The sequence below is a fragment of the Lethenteron reissneri genome, chromosome 2 (genome assembly GCF_015708825.2).
Source record: "Lethenteron reissneri isolate LAM-NWPU_2019-01 chromosome 2, ASM1570882v1, whole genome shotgun sequence".
Taxonomy (NCBI): domain Eukaryota; kingdom Metazoa; phylum Chordata; class Hyperoartia; order Petromyzontiformes; family Petromyzontidae; genus Lethenteron; species Lethenteron reissneri.
In genome coordinates, this window is record NC_083780.1 from 8,300,541 (window position 1) to 8,322,588 (window position 22,048).

At 47.2% G+C, this 22,048-nt stretch overlaps 2 protein-coding genes across 2 annotated transcripts in view; one reads left to right on the top strand and one right to left on the bottom strand.

The window, feature by feature from the left end:
- BCL2L14 (BCL2 like 14) overlaps window positions 1–22,048 on the top strand; it is a 209,774-nt gene that overhangs the window by 166,777 nt on the left and 20,949 nt on the right. The gene's annotated exons all lie outside the window — the stretch shown is intronic.
- The window catches only part of LOC133343957 (SH3 and multiple ankyrin repeat domains protein 2-like), a 133,190-nt gene continuing 123,513 nt past the window's right edge, over window positions 12,372–22,048 (bottom strand). The window contains 2 exon segments of the mRNA XM_061553977.1: window positions 12,372–20,300; window positions 21,212–21,361. Of these exon segments, the coding sequence (XP_061409961.1) occupies window positions 19,520–20,300; window positions 21,212–21,361 (931 nt within the window). The 3' untranslated portion in view covers window positions 12,372–19,519.

The following is a 22,048-nucleotide window of genomic DNA, read 5'->3' on the forward strand; positions in this document are numbered from 1 at the left end:
TGCGTTGATTTTCGGCGCCTTAACAAAATCTCGGTTGCCGACGCATACCCGCTCCCACGGATGGATGAATCGCTGGACGCCTTGGCGGGAGCGCGATTCTTCTCCACGCTGGATTTACTTTCGGGATTCTGGCAGCTTCCTCTGGATGATGAATCGAAACCTAAAACTGCTTTCCGTACACCGCACGGCCTGTTCCAATTCAACCGGTTGCCGATGGGCTTACACTCAGCGCCGGCAACCTTCCAACGTTTGATGGAATTGGTTTTGGCTGGATTGCAATGGGAGTCGTGCCTGATTTATTTGGATGATGTTATTGTCTTCGCTAAAACTTTTGACGAACATCTCCAGAGGTTGCGGGCGGTTTTCCTAAAGATGCGGGCTGATAATTTGAAGTTCAAACCCCAAAAGTGTCATTTGTTACGCGATTCCGTGCGTTATTTGGGGCACATCGTAGGGCGCTCGGGTATTGCTACCGATCCCGCCAAAACGCAGTGTGTCAGCTCCTGGCCAACTCCCACCACGGTGGGAGAGGTCAGGAGTTTCGTCGGCTTCGCGTCATATTACAGACGGTTCGTCGCCGACTTTGCAACAATTGCCAAACCCCTACACGCATTAACATCTAAGGGGGTCCGGTTCCACTGGGGTCAAGAGGAGGAGGCTGCTTTTTGCTCCCTTCGGGACGCCTTGGTAAAAGCTCCTCCCTTGATCTACCCTGATTTTTCAAAGCCGTTCCTGCTCGACACCGATGCGAGCAACACGGGTATTGGGGGCGTGCTTTCCCAGGTGGTTGACGGCGTCGAACGGGTGGTTGCGTACGGCAGTCGGGTGTTGTCTCAAGCAGAGCAAAGATATTGTGTTACCCGCAGAGAACTGTTGGCAATTGTCTATTTCATCCAACAGTATCGCCCATATCTGTACGGTCGGCGTTTCACCGTCCGCACAGATCATGCGGCACTGCAGTACGCCCTGCGAGTTCAACAGCCATCGGGACAATTGTCCCGATGGTTGGAGATCCTCCAGGATTTTGATTTTGACACCACATACCGTAAGGGCGTCCGCCACACCAACGCGGACGCTCTGTCGCGTATGCCAACCACCTCGGAATGCGCGTGCCTCCTGGGGTCGGGACGTTGCAAACCAGCAGGGGACGGGTCGGTTCCGGGCCTTGCGGCTGCCGCCGACGGCGGGACAGTTGTTCTGAGTTCCATTGAACAACAAGGGAAAGATTCCCTGTTGGGTTTGCACATCCAGGAATGGGGGCGCCTCCAGATGGAGGATACCTCCCTCCTCGCGTTGCGTCGTCGCGCCGGGGAGGCAGGGCGGGGATCGGGTGATGCCGACGCATGGGAAATGCACGCGGGGTTGCTGTTGCACTGGGACGGGAAATCCCACCGACACCGGCTGGTGGTCCCTTCGGGCTTACGGGGTAGGGTGGTGTGGGCTGCTCATGAGCGCCTCCTCCACCTGGGTACCCAAAAGACCCTCGCCTTGCTCCAGCGTGATTTCTTTTGGCAAGGAATGACAAGGGATGTCCCTGATCTGTTGGCTTCATGCCCGAGGTGTGCACAGCGGAAACCACCAGCGCGAGAATCTAACCCGCCCTTGCAGTCTATCAGGGTCTCCAGAGTAAACGAACTTGTCGCGCTGGATATTCTGGGCCCATTCCCCGCCACCCCTAGGGGAAACAGATACTTGTTAACCGGGGTCGAGTATTTTACGCGCTGGCCTATGGCCTGGCCCCTGGCCAATCAGTCGGCAGCAGCCATCGTCGACGCCTTTGTCCAAGGCTATGTCATGGACAAAGGTGCCCCGGAACGGCTGCTGACCGACCAGGGTAGAAATTTTTCCGGAAAACTCCTCCAACAGGTTTGTGAGCTCCTAGGAACGAAAAAGATTCGTACTTCCCCCTATCACCCGCAAACTGACGGGATGGTCGAGCGTCTGCATCGCACCATCTCGTCTATGTTATCACAGCAGGTTTCGGACTCACAGACGGATTGGGACTTGAAAATCCAAGGGGTCTTGGCAGCATACAGATTGGCCCCCCATGCTGCAACGGGATTTTCGCCATTCTTCCTCATGTATGGGCGCGACCCTGACCCACCCATTCGGGCGCAGCTGCAGATCCCCACACCACTAGGAAAAACTAAATTAATTGACCATGTCAAATTTAACCTTGAAAAATTGACGGAGGCACGGGATGCTGCCATGTTAAATTCGGAACAGCGTCAAAAAGCTAACGAGCGCCTCAGACTGGGTCGCACGCACGTGCTGCAGTGGAAGCCGGGGGACAGAGCATGGCTGCACTGCCCCCAGGTACCGCTCGCAACATCCCCTAAACTGGCGCGGCCGTGGAGGGGGCCCGTGGAGGTGGTCGAGGTTCTGCGGCCTCAGTGTGTTCGCATCAAATGGGGGAAGCGCCGGTGGTTTGTGCACCCCTCGAGGCTAAAACCATTCGTTGCGGTGCGAGGCCCCACTCCACACACGCATGGCCAAACATGTGGGGGGTCGGCCGACTCAGATGGTCCGTCCTCACTGCCCTCGCCTGACGTGTCGCCGGCTGTCCCACCCACAGGTGCACCGGGACTGACGAGCTCGCACCCACCTACTGCTGCGAGGGACGTCGAGGGTCTCGCGACGTCAGACGAGGACTCTATACAAAACGAACAACCGCCACCGGCGGGTTCGCCACCCGGGATTGCCCCGTGTGACGGGCCTGCAGCAAGGACACGCGCAAAAATGCGCAGACTCTTATAATGCATTGGACGAACATTTTTTTTTCTTCTCTCTTACGAACGGTTGCGTGGTGCTGCGTCGGTGGGGAGCTCCTACCACATTTTTTTTTGTTGTGTTGCATGCGTGCTGGGAGTTCCCTGCTAAACCTGTATATATACGTCGCTCTTACGGTATTCGTATTTATTCAGGGGGGGTGCGTCGGATTGTTCCCTTCGGGGTTGTGGGTTTTGTTGTTGTCATTGTTGTTGTTGTTGTCGTTGTTGCTGTTGTTTCCTTCATGTTAGCGTTAAAAACGTTTTTTAAGGCACACGCGGGGATCCAGGGGTTAAATAACCTTTATTAAAAGTTGTTGCAGCCGGGACGGCTGCGAGCTGTAAGGGCAGCGCAGGCTGGAGCCAGTGGCGTGGTCCCGGAACCAGAGTTAGACCTCTGGGATTCCGGGTACCGTAGCCCGACTAACCAGTGTCGGGCCAGACAGCCTCCCCTAGCCCGTTAGCGGAGGACTCGGCTAGGAAGGCTAGCTAGGGGTGAATTCCCAGTTGTACGGGTGAGGGGGCCGATACATCCCTCCAGTGCTGTAAGACATTGTGCAAATAAATACGTGTGCCTTACCACGTTGTCCACGCGTCTTGAAGAGTACTTCACCTTTATGAAATAAAAAAATATGGTTTAGTTTTAATACCACGACAAAACACACAGGCTCGTTTCTAGAGATGATGTACTATAATGCAACACACATTCCCGTCTTTGGCTTAGCACTCAACTTGCATAGGTGGTCAAGGGTTCACAAACTACTCACACGAGCCTTTGTCAAAGTCTATACTGGAGAGAGATTGTATGGCAAATACCCTGTGATTAAACAAGCACAATAAATTGCCTGATTAAAGACTGTTGACTTAACTGGTACAGTATTTAAAAAAAAATGTTTAAAAATACAACCTTTAATCTGAGTTATCCCAAACAAATATTGCCATTGATATAGTGTTCACGCGATAACTTACGTTAATGATCAGTTTTAATTAAAATACATGTTTTCTTAAGGGAGCGGTGGCGCAGTGGTTAACCCATTGTGATACGAACCTAGCAAACCGAATCATTTTTTTCCACGGCTGTCATCAGTGGCAAGAGATATCTGAACCGGTCCTGCTCCCGGCCCCCTTTCACCAACCCCCATTGACCAGCTTGGTGAAGTATGGCCAAATTATCCCCATGACCGGCAACTGTGTTGGGAGGCAATCATCCACCAGTGGATTTACAGATTCACTAGTGGATGATTCCCTGATACTCGTTGGTGAATGGGCCCAAGTCCCTCACGGATTCCCTGGAACTCGTTGGTGAATGGGATCAAGTCCCTCACGGATTCCATGGTACGCGTTGGTGAATGGACCCCTGTACCTCACGGATTCCATGGAACTCGTTGGTGAATGGACCCCTGTACCTCACGGATTCCCTGGAACTCGTTGGTGAATGGGCCCAAGTCTCTCACGGATTCCCTGGAACTCGTTGGTGAATCTGCCGAAGTCCCTCACGGATTCCCTGCAACTCGTTTGTGAATGGACCCAAGTCCTTCACGGATTCCCTGCAACTCGTTGGTGAATGGGCCCCAGTCCCTCACGGATTCCATGGAACTCGTTGGTGAATGGGCCCAAGTCCCTCACGGATTCCCTGGAACTCGTTGGTGAATGGGCCCCAGTCCCTCACGGATTCCATGGAACTCGTTGGTGAATGGGCCCCAGTCCCTCACGGATTCCATGGAACTCGTTGGTGAATGGGATCAAGTTCCTCACGGATTCCATGGAACTCGTTGATGAATAGGCCCCAGTCCCTCACGGATTCCCTGCTACTCGTTGGTGAATGGGATCAAGTTCCTCACGGATTCCATGGAACTCGTTGATGAATGTACCCAAGTCCATCACCGATTCCCTGGAACTCGTTGGTGAATGGGTCCAAATTTCCTCACGGATTCTCTGGTAGTCGTTAATGAATCTGCCGCAGTCCCTCACGGATTCCCTGGTTCCCCCACCGCCCTCATCCCAGTTGTGCTGCTGGACGGGAGGTGGCTAGCGGGGCTTGACGATAATCATGGGCGTCATGACCCCGTCACGCCACGCTGGCGTCCGATCCTTGTCAGAGAGAGTTTCTCGCCCTCGGGGAGGCTTCCAGAGGATGCGGGGTGGACGTTCTGAGTAAATGTATTAAATTAATGGTAAAAAAACTCAACGATACACTAGTAATCACCAGTTGATTCATCGACTTACCTCGACTCATCGCCGCAGCGTATCGATCTAACCAAAGTCCTATCGATATTCGCAGAGAGCCTGGTGCGGCTCGCTTGGCAGTACTGTACGGTAAATTGATTTGCAAAAGAAAAACAACAACCACTGAACAACACTACACTACAATAGTAATTCCGAGTTGATTCATCGATTGCCTCGACTCAGCGTATCGATCTGCCCATAGTCCTACCGATCCGCGCAGAGAGCCGGGTGTGACCCGCTTTGGGGCCATAACCAACGGAGTCGACAAACCAAAATATCCAGAAGAGACGTCTTTCCACCCCCCCTCTCTCTCTCAAATGAAATTCGGTAAAACAAGAAACAAAAATTCCACTCCCCATCTCAATCATTCACACGTGGTGAATACGAGACGGTGAAAAAACGTCCTTTAAAAGAGACCGCCTGCAATGACGTTCCCAACATCTCCGTAGCTAACAACAGCAACAGCAGCTGAAGCAAGTTGCAAACCTGTCAACAAACCCTTACATTATTAGTCTGTAAAATGTCCGTATTGAGGTAGTCTGTAACAAGGTAGGGCCCTCCCTTATTACAGACTAATTCAGACCTCATTGGTCACTTCATAATAAAGGGCAATCAGTAAAAAAATGTGTCACGTTGACAAAAATAAAAAACTACGTACTCAAATTGTAAATGTTGTGGATTCACTCTTCAACTCACCGGTGGGCTAAAGTAGTGAACTATTTGTCTTTTGTCAACGTGACACTTTTTATAAATTGGCCGTGTCGGGTGGTGGAGAGTTGCGACACATTTATAACAACACGATCTAACCCAAAAACCTTTATTATGATAAATACTGGTCGCGAAAGCCTGCGTGTTAAACTCATTGGTCACCCCGTGTCCCTTATAAATCTCAACGTTCATCCCTACAAAGTCCCATCATCACAAGGGAGAAACACGCCGTATGGACCTGAAAACTCAATTTCCCTGTACAAGAATACGGGTAAAGCATATGGATTGACACGGTATGCAGTTGTTTCAGTCGTGTTTCTTTTTTTTATTATGTGAAGATGTTAAGTCGAGCCCATAGTGCCTGACCATAGTAAGGTCAAGAGCAGATACGGAAACCCAAGGTGGTAAAGCGTTAGTCATACCAACTCCTTTATTACGGCCCATAAAAGCTACAACCACAAACACTCAATGGCACCTGTGTACCGGAATTTTGTACCACGAAGCTTACTGCACCCCCCAGTTGTTCATGCCTTGCCCTGGCATATGGAGCCACCATGGACGCCACGGTGACTAGGAGATGTTAACTACCTCGCCTGGTTTACAGGAGGTCGTGGGTTCGATCCCGATCCTGACGCTTGCTGCTGTATATTTGAAGTTTGAATGTCTCTCTCTCTCATCATCATCACGGTGGCTAGGAGATGTTAACTACCTCGCCTGGTTTACAGGAGGTCGTGGGTTCGATCCCGATCCTGACGCCTGCTGCTGTATATTTGAAGTTTGCGTGTCTCTCTCTCATCATCATCACGGTGGCTAGGAGATGTTAACTACCTCGCTTGGTTTGCAGGAGGTCGGTGGGTTCGATCCCGATCCTGACGCCTGCTGCTGTATATTTGAAGTTTGCGTGTCTCTCTCTCTCATCATCATCACGGTGGCGAGGATATGTTAACTACCTCGCTTGGTTTGCAGGAGGTCGGTGGGTTCGATCCCGATCCTGACGCCTGCTGCTGTGTATTTGGAGTTTAAATGTCTCTCTCTCATCATCATCACGATGGCTAGGAGATTTTAACTACCTCGCCTGGTTTACAGGAGGTCGTGGGTTCGATCCCGACCCTGACGCCTGCTGCTGTATATTTGGAGTTTGCGTCTCTCTCTCTCCCCCTCGTGGTAGCGTGGATGTTTTTTTCCGGGTCCTCCGATTTCCCCCTCCACATTTAGAATCAACGTGATAAGCAGCTTCATCGAGCAATCATGTGGTCAGGTCGCTTCTGAAAAGGAGCTATAATACTGCTCAGTGGGCCCTTACCTGGTAAAATATATATTTTTTTCACTATGGGAACCTCATTTGCCAGTAAAAATATGATTATTTGTTTTTTTACCCTTCTATCTGGCAACAAAACTGACACTTTTTTTTACAAGGAGTAATGTTTGCATAGACCGCAATACCTGCAGTCATAATACAAACAAAAGAACATAACTCTGATAATGTGCACTGTCCTTGAAGTTGATTGGTCCACACCCGAGACAGCTTTCCTTAGAGCCTAGTCTCTCCTTAGAGCCTAGTCTCACCCATGTGAGACGAGGCTCTAAGGAAAGCTGTCTCGGATGTGGACCAATCAACTTCAAGGACAGTGCATACATTATCAGAGTTATGTTCTTTTGTTTGTATTATGACTGCAGGTATTGCGGTCTATGCAAACATGACTCCTTGTAAAAAGGTGTCAGTTTTGTTGCCAGATAGAAGCGTATAAAACCAATTATCATATTTTTTCTTTTTAAAATCCTTTATATTAAGTTCGCTTGCTTGCTTAGGACCGTGCAAATCTTTCGGTCATTTTTTAACCCACTTCCCGTCATCCAATCGAGCTGACATTTTCCACACAGACTCGTTGTGCGTGACAATTAATGTTCGTGAAAAAATAATTAAATTTTTTTACACTTTTTAGGACAAAAATATTATATTTAATTACCAATTGCTTAATGGTGTTATGCAATCATCTGACCCATAGGTGGCAGCCATCTCAAGCCAGAGGACGAGAGGACTCTAGCCGCCACGCATATAAAGGATTTATAGTGAAAAACTTTGTTTTTACGGGTTATACTTACTTATAATTTTAAATGCCCAGGTTGGGAGGAGTGGACATGTGAGATAGTGTCCAGCAGGTGGCGTGAGATTAACCGCGGACGGAACGACGGTCATCGTGTGGAGGTTAAGGATGGAGAAGCCCCGTGGTCACGTTGGATGACTGAGGCTTGAGACAAAGTACTGTTTTTTTTATTTAAAGCTTTCGTGACTGCAGGGATTCATATTCTTGTTGCAGTCGAAACGTCGTGAGAATTTTTATTGTTTTATAATTGTACTAGCTGTACTACCCGGCTTCGCCCGGGACTTGTATCTACCACGGCCGGCCGCCTTTGTCTCCCCAGTGGCGATGTTAATACGCTACAGCAGTTACTCGTTTGAGGCAGAGTCGACCTAGGGGAGGTTAAAATAATCGTCACCGGTGGTGGCCGTGAGCGGGAATCGAACTGAGTTTGCCGTGTTGGTAGCGCAGCGTAGCGTTAAGCACTACACCCACCGCTCCTCACACACCACACACGCACACACACAGACACACACACAGACACACACACAGACACACAGACACAGGCAGCACGCTAAGCACTACACTACCGTTCCCCCTACACAACACACGCGCGCGCGTCCATAGGTACACATACACGCGCTTGCTGCAGACACACACGACTTTCAGGGTGCGTACGGCAGTAAACGACTGAAATAATAAAGCGGCAATGCTGTGTAAGGAACGCCTTAGACCCGCATTACACATTTGTGTAATGCGAGCGTAAACACACAAACACACACGAACACATACACAATACACACACACATACATGCAGACACACAGACAGACACATAACACACATACATACACACACATACAAACACAGAAACACATACACACACATACATAGACACACACATACACATCCACAGACGTACATACACACATACATACAGGCACGCAGACATACACATAAACACATACAAAAAAACCCACATACATACACACACACATACATACACACAAACACATGCACACACATACATACACACATGCATACAGACACACAGACATACACATAAACACATACACACATACACATGACCCGGCTTCGCCCGGGACTTGGATCCACCACGCCCGGCCGCCTTTGTCTCCCCAGTGCCGATGTTAATACGCAACACCAGTTACTCGTTTGAGGCTGAGTCGACCTAGGGGAGGTTCAAATAATCGTCACCGGTGGTGGCCGTGAGCGGGAATCGAACTCGGTTCGCCGGGTTGGTAGCGCAGCGTAGCGTTAAGCACTACACCCACCGCTCCTCACACACCACACACGCACAGACACACACACAGACACACACACAGACACACGCAGACACACACAGACAGACACAGACAGACACACACACACACAGACACACAGACAGCACGCTAAGCACTACACTATCGCTCCCCACACACCACACACGCACACACACAGACACACACACAGACACACACACACAGACACAGACAGCACGCTAAGCACTACACTACCGTTCCCCCTACACAACACACGCGCGCGCGTCCATAGGAACACATACACGCGCTTGCTGCAGACACACACGACTTTCAGGGTGCGCACGGCAGTAAACGACTGCAATAATAAAGCGGCAATGCTGCGCGAGGAACGCCTTAGACCTGCAACACATTTGTGTAATGCGAGCGTAAACACACAAAGACATACAAACACATATACACACACATACACACAAACACACACACACACATACACACACATACATACACACAGACATACACATACACACAAACACACACATACATACACACAAACACATACACAATACACACAGACATACATGCAGACACACAGAGACACACATAACACACATACATACACACACATACATACACAAAAACACATACACACATACATACACACACACATACACACATACATACACACACACATACACACAAACACATACACACACGTACATACACACATACAGACACACAGACATAGACATAAACACATACAAAAAAACCCACATACATACACACACAGACATACACACAAACACATACACATGACCCGGCTTCGCCCGGGACTTGGATCTACCACGCCCGGCCGCCTTTGTCTCCCAAGTGCCGATGTTAATACGCCACACCAGTTACTCGTTTGAGGCTGAGTGGACCTAGGGGAGGTTCAAATAATCGTCACCGGTGGTGGCCGTGAGCGAGAATCGAACTCGGTTCGCCGGGTTGGTAGCGCAGCGTAGCGTTAAGCACTACACCCACCGCTCCTCACACACCACACACGCACAGACACACACACAGACACACGCAGACACACACAGACAGACACAGACAGACACACACACACACAGACACACAGACAGCACGCTAAGCACTACACTACCGCTCCCCACACACCACACACGCACACACACAGACACACGCAGACACACACAGACAGACACACACACACAGACACAGACAGCACGCTAAGCACTACACTACCGTTCCCCCTACACAACACACGCGCGCGCGTCCATAGGTACACATACACGCGCTTGCTGCAGACACACACGACTTTCAGGGTGCGTAAGGCAGTAAACGACTGAAAAAATAAAGCGGCAATGCTGTGCGAGGAACGCCTTAGACCAGCAACACATTTGTGTAATGCGAGCGTAAACACACAAACACATACAAACACATACACACACATATACACAAACACATACACACACATACACACACATACATACACACAGACATACACATACACACAAACACACACATACATGCACACAAACACATACACAATACACACACACATACATGCAGACACAGACAGACACATAACACACATACATACACACACATACATACACAAAAACACATACACACACATACATAGACACACACATACATACACACAAACACATGCACACACGTACATACACACATACATAGAGACACGCAGACATACACATAAAGACATAAAAAAAACCCACATACATACACACACACATACACACAAACACATACATACACATACATACACACATACATAGAGACACACAGACATACACATAAACACAAACACACATACACATGACCCGGCTTCGCCCGGGACTTGGATCCACGATGCCCCGCCGCCTTTGTCTCCCCAGTGACGATGTTCACACACGACAGCAGTTACGCGTTTGAGGCTGAGTGGACCTAGGGGAGGGCCAGGTCCGTTTCAAATAATCGTCAGCGGTGGTGGGCGTGAGTTGGAATCGAACTGGGGTCGCTCAAGCAGCTTAATGACTGTTTGTACAAAGAACATATAAAGAATCGATTATAATAACCAGGCAAGAGTCCACATTATAGACTGCCAGTACACGCACTCAGCTTCATAAGCAGGCTAGAGTGTACATGATAGAGTGGCAGTACGCTCACCGAGCTTAATAAGCAGGCTACAGTGTACATGATAGACTGGCAGTACGCTCACCCAGCTTAATGAGTATTTGTACAGTGAACATTAAAGTAATCGATTGTTGGCGCGTTGGGTTTAAAAGTAATATTAATAGCACACATTGTGGTGGGGGTGTAGTGAAGAGTAGGAAAAACTTTGATGAATTTACCTCAGAGTGGCGTGGTGGGTGTCGAGGCCTAGTAGCGTGCAAAGCCTGCGGCCTCGCCTAAAATTGTCGGCTTGGAAGAGGCAGGGTACGGGTGGCGTTCCTTCCCCCCCCCCCTAGCGCTCCAACAATACTGTGTAATGGCTATTATTTAATTAAATACGGAGCTTATGAAAGTGGCGAAGGCGTGGCTAGCCGTTGGCAGGGGCAACCGCCGTCCAATGAAACTGCAGCCCTTGGCGAAGGCGTGGCTAGCCGTTGCCAGGTCCAATGAAAGCGGCGAAGGCGTGGCTAGCCGTTGCCAGGGGCAACCGCCGTCCAATGAAAGTGCGTATGGGCCAAAGTCCACACACAGACAGACAGACATGAACGATTTTATATATATATAGATTATTGTATTATTTCCTTTCTACGTGACTTTACCGAAAGAACCAAGAATACAAAGTACTGTGTTTCATCGCGTAAATATATAAATGCGTCGTTAAACCCGCCACCACCCGACACGGCCAATTAGTAAGGTTTGTCACGTAAACAAAACGAGCAAATTCGTTACTAGTTAGCACAGCACACCGGTGTGTTGGAGAGCAAAGCCACGACATTTAAAAGTGACGTCATCACACCTACGCCTCTATTTAAGGAACGAAGCAGGAGGATTTCTCCACAAATCTGGCTGTCGCCTGATGAAGCCAATACATCTCAATGCATGTTTCTAAAATGTGGAGGGCAAAACCCAGAGGACATGGTAACAATTCCACGCGTCCACAGCGAGAGGAGAACACGCCGACTCCGACTATACAATAGGCGACGTCAGACTTCGGGATTCGTGATGGTTTGTGCAGCTTTGCTTTTCCTCCATTTGAAGGAAGCGCAGACGACGAAACGATCCGCAGCTTTTGGGTTGCATCGCCACACATCGCGCTCGAGTGTGACTTGCGTCTATTACACCATGAAAACACAGCACTCGGCAATTCCTTGTTTTTCTTGTTTTTATTGGAAGACCATATATACTTATGCAGGTTCAAAACAAAGATCAGATCCGGCGAGCTGTGAGGTCCACCGGCCGAGGAATAACATGCAATGCATTTTGTTTTCTTCCAGTGTGAAATCAAACTAAATAAATGGAGAAAATAATGAAGTAAGTGTTTTACAACTTTTTTTTTATTTTGGTAGAAAAATTCTATTTGGCGTCCAAGGCCTAGTCTGAAAAAACATGAAAAGAGACTTTGAACAGGTCAAACGTCTCCGACAAGAAAAATATTAAACCTCGGTATATATTATGATGAGTTTTCCCCGTGATTTGTACACGTTTATACATGTAAATGTTTGTAAATTAGCTCTTAAATTAGATTCAATGATATGTACAGGGTATTTATTTTTTGTTTTAAAAATGATTTCAGAATACAAAAACGGTTCGAATATACTGTATATGACAACAAATGTATTAGGTAATGCGATGCTTCAACATCTATAACTAATGTTTTCTCACTTCCTAGATTCATCATTTCGTAATATGACGTATACATTCACAATATTTTCACAATATAGTTTTTTTTATCAAGTAATAATGTGTCGTTTTAAATATAAAGTTGATCAATTTTGGCACTCTTTATACATGTAGATGTGTAATTTTGTCGTCATGTGTTAAATTCCCTACGTGAACTGAATTTTTTTTATTGTTTTATTTTTATCTAAAGAGCATGCGTAACCAGTTCATAGTATACTTGTTCCTGATTGTCACTGAATCGTAACATGCAAAAAATCCTACCAACATATGTGAGATATTAAAGTCTAACGGAGACGGATAAATGCAACATTTAGGGTAATGTAACGTCTTGCCCTTTAACTGCATCGTGAATGTGACTTCAAGCTTGGCACATTAAAACAGCTTTTAATTGGCACCATATGTTCAATTATCCCTTTCGAATCGTTATAACCAGCGCGGGTTTTGGCATACAAGACAATAAATATGGCGTCACCACCTAAATAGGACCTTGTGCAGAGTTCGGTTTGGCGTGTTGATTTTTAAAATAAGGAAATAATACTTCCAGACCAGCTTTAAACCCACGTTCTAATCATTGCTCGACCGCCACAGAATCTGTCCTCGTAACTTTACGGTCAACAACTGCCTATTACAAGCAGAACCAATTGCTTAAGGTGTTCGCAAGCGTCTGTGAAATGAAATAGGCATGATGATGCTTTATGCCAATAAATTCCTCCTGCGGATGAGCTCTGGTGAAACACATGAGGCCATATAATGTTATTTTGTATTAAGTGAATTACATAACACGAGATTCAAGTTTCTGTTTTCAAGTGATGATGCAGATATTTGATGGCTTTATGGAACTATGCCGTGGGAGCTCTGCACGGGCTCACCGTTCCAAGTACGTCCCCCAACTCCCGAGTACAAAGCAAAAAATTATGCTGACATTCGCGAAAAATACAGAAGCCTGCCTCTGCAAGAGCAGTCTGTCTGGACAAAGCCCGGTGCTATTCTGTGCACGTTTGGCTAGACGTACGCGTTTGGCTCTCTCAATGTCCAACGAAGCTTCGTCTACAATGTATCAAAGTCAAGAGGTCATCACAGACAATTACACTGATGTCACCCAAACCTTGCCAACCTCTTCCTTCTTACGGATCCCACAACTGTTGTGCAGTCAATACCAGACCTCAAATGTCTTCTGTTAAAAGTATCCCACCGGCTCTGGCTTTAGGGTTTCCTCTTGGTAATCTCTCCTTCTCCACTCTACACACGTGCCCCAACGCATGGCACACAATTATCTTCCTGATTGTGCCTACAATGCTTCCTTGGCACTTTCTATTCTAACTTCAGAGTTGTCATTCCTACCGTGTATTTCCTTGCTTGCATCCGCTTTGAACTGCAAGTAAAGGCCAGAAGCTTTATCTAGTTGTCTAGAAAAAAAGCCCAAAGTTCACATGTTGCTGAAATAGCCGAAACAAATTTGCCTTGCCAGTTTGTCCCCATCGTTGATAATGGAGACATTGGCAACGTTTTTTTGTCAAAATGTAGAAAAAAATATACCTTTCGCCGACATGTGAATTATGCCCCAGGTCTCTGAATGACATAGAAGCAAATCAATTATACCTGTGATGATATGACATTATACCTGCCTCAAATACCTGTGCCTCAACTCCAAAGTTCACCTCTCCATTATTCCAAAGTGGTAGTTTATTCAGGCCTCTACTGCCTTCGTTCGCGTGGTCATTAATAATTGGCACCTGTAATAGGGACGCAGAAGTTCCACTTGGAACCGCTGCCAGCAACTTTGTGTGTGTTTTTTTTCAGAGCTCACCTCCAATACCGAAAGGAATGTACCCCCAGCCAGTCCGAGTGAACCAACCTGCACTACTACCTGCATTGCAAACTGAAATTTCCCCATACTCTGGGTAAACGTAACGTTACCAAAGGCAGACCCGGGCCTCCGATGGCCAGCGGCATCCACAAACGCCGCAAAACTTTCTGCCGCTCAGTGTCCCATCAAGTCACAAACCACCACACCATGGACACGACTCGGTTATAGGAAAGACCACAGCATTGATAATGTTGCTACAAAACGTATTTCGGAGGCTTGAGTCAAGAGATGGACATGTCGGCACAATTTCAGCGGAATCAGTCCAGAGCAATTGATTTAAAAAAAAGTACGTTTCACAACAAAATGCCTCGACCTTTCACAGATACACTCAAAGCAGTTAAAAGGTTCAAACGACTAAATTCGAAGTGGCCGGTATGCCTTTGATTAGAAGGAAATCATGTAACGCAGAGAGCTCCATTAAGCGACTCTGAGAAATAATTACGCAAAACGCATAATTTCCAATGCAAAAGAAAAAAAAATACATTAAATCCCATAGCTTTAAAACGTTATCGCACAACCACTGCATTATACTCACCCCAAGAAAGAAACGTGAATCAACACAACGGTCCCGGACGCTATAACGGCGAATTTAAAAAATCGCTTTTAAAGATGCTAATAAAGCAATAATACTGCAACTTGGTAATGCTGTGAAGACGCAGAATTAAGAAAGCGGTGTAAATATTTCGTCGTTTTTTTAACACGGTAAAGGGAACGGGGGGAAAAGGGTACATTTCCATTAAGTGTTAAAATTTAGATTGGTTCCGACAGCATTCAATGGAGGTATATGTCATCATGGTAGTATTCTAATATTCCACTTAATTAGTAATAAATACATTTTTTCTCTCTCTCTCTCATCAACACAATGCAATACAAGGTACAGTACAGTGGCTAATTGCAGTGTAAATACAGTAAATAAGCTTTACAAATCCTATAGCTACTATGGAGGCTTTGTTTTGAGGACCTAAAGTGGCTAAAACTATTATACATACATTGCGGTTATGTGGACGGAAGCATTATAAAAGCGGAAGCCGGTCCAGACGATGTTGGGAGTCTCTTTGTCTCCCCCTGTACGGTGAGACAATGCCGGGACAAAGACAAAGAATCCCCGTACAGTCTTAACAGACTTTTGGGGCAAGTGTGGTTAGCGAGCACCTATGAAGGCCGGAACGGCACACGAAGGGGAGTGGTATGGCCAACACCACGCCCGACCGCCTTTGTCTCCCCAGTGGCGATGTATACACACCGCACCAGGTACTCATTTGAGGCTGAGTCGACCTAGGGGAGGGCCTAGAACTGGTTCAGATAATCCGTCACTGGTGTTGGTGGGCGTGAGCGGGAATCGAACTCGGGTCGCCGGGTTCGTAGTGCGTTGCGCTGACCGCTACGCTACTGCCCCCCACGGTGAGACAATGCTGGGACACGCACACACACACACACGTCACACATCAACGTTCTCGCTGACTGTTCAACCAAGTGTGTGTGATTTTTTTTTCTCTCCAGTATTCCCTCTTTTGTTGTTAACGTTCCATTAAGATTAATTATTATTTTTCAGATTGCCATTAAAATATCCACTGACGATGCTTTACAAGAGAACATATATACCCATGTTGGCTGAACAGCTAAGCAGCCTTCAATAACGTCAGGCGTTTCCCATCAGCAAGGCAGGGGTAATGAGTTGAAAGGGAGCTAGAGACTCTCGCGAGCCTAGCATTCTCAAGTCTTAGCTGCAAGGTTGATATCTTATGTCCCCGCGCATAAAGACCCGGGGCAACGGGTTTCTGGCCACCGTGACCTCTGGAGTCGCGAGGTCAAAGACGGCTGGCCCGTGGCCAGTGTAATGGCTTCCACATCGGGCCCCCGGCGTGCCCGAGTTGAAGTTTCCACGCTCGCCTCACCAAACCTTTGACAGACGTGCGTAAAAGCTAACCGGGCAACCGGTTCTCACATTTTTTTTCCCCGGTTGATAAAAGAGTTGTCGGACGTTAGCGCATGTGTTCTTTCTTATTATTGTTGTTGTTGTTGTCTTCGTCGTCGTCGGATGTGACAAAAATGTGCAAGCTGGAAACACTTCGATCAACCGTAACTTTTGTGGGCCTTGATAACGATTAAGCAAATAGGCCACAAATAACACTCACATGGCATTTGTGGGTTTCATCAATATGCACAGCCCTTTTAGGTTAAATAGTTACCATTTAACTAGATACATTAAAACTAAATATATTTAAATCAAATATAAAAATATCTGTTACTTTGATTAACCTTTACATCATTTTCAGACCAATTTGTGTCTGTCAAGTATAGTCATATATATATATATATGCGTGTGTATATTTAATGTGAACATTCCAATATTTTTACCTTTCCATCCATAATAAAACCAAATGTGCAGTGGTGTAGGGGCTAGTAAATGAAGCATTTGGCATACATATTTTAAATAACGTAACCACCCTAAAGTAAAACAAACCTCTAGAAGCACTCTTGTTCAGTTCCCTCCTGATTCGTTGTGAGATTAGCATCCTCCCTCCTTCCCCGTCACTCCATCAGCGTCCACGCACCCCCCCCCTCTCCTGCCGCCCCCCCCAATCTCAAAAAATAAACGTGTGCCGAATGTTCGTACGAAGAGGCACCCACTGTTTTTGGGGTGATATACTGTTTTAACAGTGCCAAGACCCCCCCCCCCCACCCACGGCCACCCACTCCCTCAATAATTGTCTCAGGCGACACGGATTCCAAATTGTCATTTCTCTTAACGCCTCAAAAGTCAAATGGGGATCGCTAGAGCGTGCCCGTGTTTTGTTTTGACACAACGTTTTTGGACATGCGGCAGGCCCACCCCCCATACCCCCTTTAGGGGTCGTTCCAGTTAAGGGTGGCGGGGGGGTCGGGAAAAACGTTACGCCGACAAAATTCCCTCCTTCGTTGTTTTTCTGTCGGTAAAATTTTAAAAGCATTGAGCAACTTGACACACTTGACATTAACGTGAAAACATTGTTTTGTTTCCCCCCCCCCCTCCTAAACTTGCGACACAAAAAAGGTTTAAGAAAAATAACCTTTTCTTTTGGACTGTCAGCTGTTTCTTTTATATTTTTGAAGTCATAGATTAAAAACATTAGAGGGCACTGTGGTATTATAGAAGGCATATATAGCACAAGATAAGCACCTATGTTACTATGTACCATCAAAATATCTCCCCGTCTCTTTTATGTGTGTGTGTGTGGCTATCGAACGAGCTACCTTGGACAGCGACACTGCACATCCTTCAGAATCTTTGAGATAGCTTCTCACCGGTGTGGAAAGGAGCCACGCGTCTAAAATCCTTTCACGCCGCTCGCACGTGCGCAGCGACGTTGGAATGCGAATGCGGCTCTTGCCCCGTCTGGACACTTTTTTTTTACATTTTGTGTGTGTTGTTTGTCTGTTTGTTTTCTCTCATTGTTCGCCGTGTCAGAATAAAACTCTCGATTATTGGGAGGGGTAATAGAAACGAACGAGGCCAAACAAATAGGTAAGAAAATATTTTTTTGATCTGATTGCAGTTACAAAAAATGTTCATGCTGCTGAGTTTGTTTTTATATGTATGTATATATTTGAATTCTAGATTTGAAGTTTTCGTGACTGCAAGGGTCACAGCAAAATTACTGTATCAAGTAATTTTGCTGTGACGGTACCACCTGAAGACGGAAGCTTGTGTTGCCTCCGAAACGTCGTGATTTAATTTATTTTTATTTTATTTTTTAATCTACATGACTTTACCAAAAAAACCAAAGAGTATATATTTTAACTTTGCACCGTGGTTGCAGCATTTTTTTTTAACGTGTGGCTCAGGTCAAAAGTCGGATTTCTGCAACGTAATCTCGGTTTTGTATTTTGTTAGGTATGACATACCCACAAATTGATGTCCTCATTAATGGCAATGCCTCCTGTCTTAAGAATGGAATGGCAACACCAAACCACAGTACCCTCTGGTACAATCTAAGAAATCGAGTTATTTTCCTGCAACTTTTTGTTGTTGTTGTTGTTATCAGCAGTTCCACATCTTTGGCGCTTGTCCAAATGTTACCGGTGTATGTCTTGAAAAAAAAATGTTAAACCCTATCCCTGCCAATATGCCAGTTTGCTTTAAAAAAAATGTGGGGGGTATCTTTTGTTGTTGTTGTTGTTTCGGATCCACATAAACTGTAAACTGCAATCGTTAAAAAAGTAAACAAATACAGACTCGAAAATTTGTTTGCTTCCAAGAACCAAAGTGATTCTAGACCAGAGCCATTTTGCTCAGGGTCCACAGCCTCCTGAAGCAACAATGCTCCCGGTCTGCATTAAAAAAAAACTAACCCAAGAACTGGTTGATTAAAGTGACGTAATGCCATCTTCATCCCCTAAAACTTCTTTACAAGTGGATTGCAGGAAAACAAACGAAGCAAATCTCTCTTGCAAAGTCAAAGAACACTTTTTTTTTACCATCCCCAAACCTGCATCAAAGGCAAGCGACTTAATCAACCACTTCACCAATCGAGTATCTAAAACCAAAAAAATCAGATGTCAATTTCCTAAAATAATTGCACGAGGAAATGCAGTAGTACTGTCATTCCAAAGAAGTAATAATTTAATGGATAATGTTAAATATATTACTAGGTTTTCCATAACTGTTGTACCGTTTGTGATTTATTCTTTCTTTCTTAAAACTCATCAACAATTCGGCGTTTGACCTTATTTCACCGTGGGCGTGTTTGGGGGCCATCTCTGGGGGCGTGGCACTATCTCTCCAGGAGCTGCCTAAGCGCCCGCTCGATGTTCATGCGATGGCCGACCCGTGTGACCCCCAGCTCCAGAAGGTCGTCCTTCTGCAGCGACGGAAGGTGCGTGCCGTCGATCTCGTTCTCCAGGAAGCTGTCCCGGTGCTCCCCCAACCTGAGGCTGTCCAGCCAGTCCGCCACGTCGAACTTGCTCCACAGCTCGATTGGCTTGCGCGAGAACGGCTGGATGCCCAGCGACAGTTGCTGCTGCGGCTGCATTTGCTGCAGCAGCGAGGGCGACGACGACGACAAGGAGGACGAGGGCTGCTGCAGCTGTTGCAGCAGAGACGGAGCCGACAGCGGCTGCTGCATCTGCTGCAGGAGCTGGGGCGGCGGCGGCGACGGGCCGGGAGAGCGCGCCGCCGCCGCCGCCGCCGCCGTCGCCCGGCCCAGCAGCGGGGGCGACGCGTGCTGCGGTGAGATCGAGAACTTGACCTCCCGCGTCGGGGTCGGCGCGCGCGGCTTCAGCGGGGGAGGCAGCGGCGGCGGCGGGGGCAGCCCGGGCGGCTGAGAGAGCGCCAGCATGAGGGGCGACGGGACGGCGGGCATGGGGGGAAGCGTGGGAGCGGGTGGGGGGGCCATGGCCCCGCTGCCGGTGGTGGCGGCCGCTTGGGGTCCCCCCATGAAGCTTTCCGACTGGTCGCCGCCGGACGGGCTGGGCGTTGCCCTCCCGACCTGCGCGGCTGGCTGCGATCGGAGGTTAAAGGTGATGCTTGGGGCCCTGTCTGTGCTGCTGATGGGCCTGTATTTTAGACGAATGAACAGGCAAAGCGAGGGATTAGATAGAGAAGTCGAGGAACTGAAGCGACGGCGACAATGACGGCACAGGTGTGACGAGTTCAGCAGCTTTCCTTCACCCTAACTTCATCGTCATGAGGTGATTTGTCTGCTGCACATACAGTGCTTTGTTAATTAATACATTCTATAATTAGAATGGACATATACACATATTAAAGTTTTTGTAATTATGTCTTTGGATAATGTACAATGTCAATTATTTTCCCGTCTTATTACCGACAGAAGGGATAAAACTCAGTACATGTTCTCGCTCAAATGAGCATTGAGACGGTGCTCATCTCCTTGTGTGGAGCACCGAGCCAGTGGGAGGGCGCGTGGCACAGGTTGGCGCCAGCTGTCGTAGATGAAGGCTTTTTGGGGTTAGATCGCGTGAATATAAATGTGTCGTTAAACCCGCCACCACTCGACACAGCCAATGAGTAAGGTTTGTCACGTAAACAAGATGTGCTAATTAGTTACTGCTTCAGTACACCGGTGTGTTGAAAAGTAAACCCACAACATTAACGATTTGAGTACAACGTTCCGCTGGTGATCACAACAACTAGCTTCACCAGGCGATTGATTAGCCAGAATTGTGAAGAAGTCCTCCTGTTTCGGTCGTAAATAGAGTAAAGGTAAACGTAATGCCATCACTGTGACCCTATCAGGTGGATCACCTTAATTTGAGAAAATGCAGCACCTATTTTCCATTGTAATTTATATATCATATTTACCCCACAATCAGAATCTTTATTTAGCTTTTTTTCACAGACGCCAAGCGCCAGATATAAAAAATACCCGTCACAATTGAATATCTTTTCACGTTACGATGAATGTGTCTGGGCCCAACTGTTCTGAAGTGTTTTATAGTTTTACCTGACCACCGGCTCGGCTGCGGCTCTTCGCCTCTCCCGGCTCATCTCCTGCAGTCGTGAGCTCAGCTCGCTGATCACACTCGTCTTGGCATCAAGCGGCGCGGCCTTGCGACTGTCGACCCGTTCCAGCGACGTCTCCGCCTCCCACAGCCTGGTTTCGCCACCGCGCGCAGGTCGCGTTTATAAGAGACGCACAAAAGACAACGATTCCCCCGGATAGGTACTGTTAGGTTTTTTCGATAGAAGGGTAAAAAAACTATTATCATATTTTTTACTGGCAAATGAGGTTCCAATGGTGTAAATGCTTACCCCGAGCTCTCATACTCTGATGGTGCATTGTCTTTGAGTTGTGCGCCTTTTGGCGTCATCTGGTCCAACACCATGTGAGACTAGGCTCTAAGGAAAGCTGTCTCGGGTGTGGACCAATCAACTTCAAGGACAGCGCATACATTATCAGAGTTATGTTTTTTTTTGCACTATGACTGCAGGTATTGTGGTCTATGCAAACATGACTCCTTGTAAAAAAGGTGTCAGTTTTGTTGCCAGATAGAAGGGTAAAAAAACAATTATCATATTTTTTACTGGAAAATGAGGTTCCAATGCAGTGAAGTAGGTTATCGCGTCGAACCGCGACGCAGACGCCTGAGGTGCTGAAGCGACGGCGACAATAATGAGCACAGGTGCGATGGTTTCAGCACCTTGCCAATCGCCGTAACTTCGTCGTCGTGAGATCCAAATGATTGGTCGCTTTGTGAATTCATGCACTCATATCACGTAATACTTGCTCGACAACTTACATATGCAGCAAAACCCCTCTTAACGGCCACCCCTGCTAACG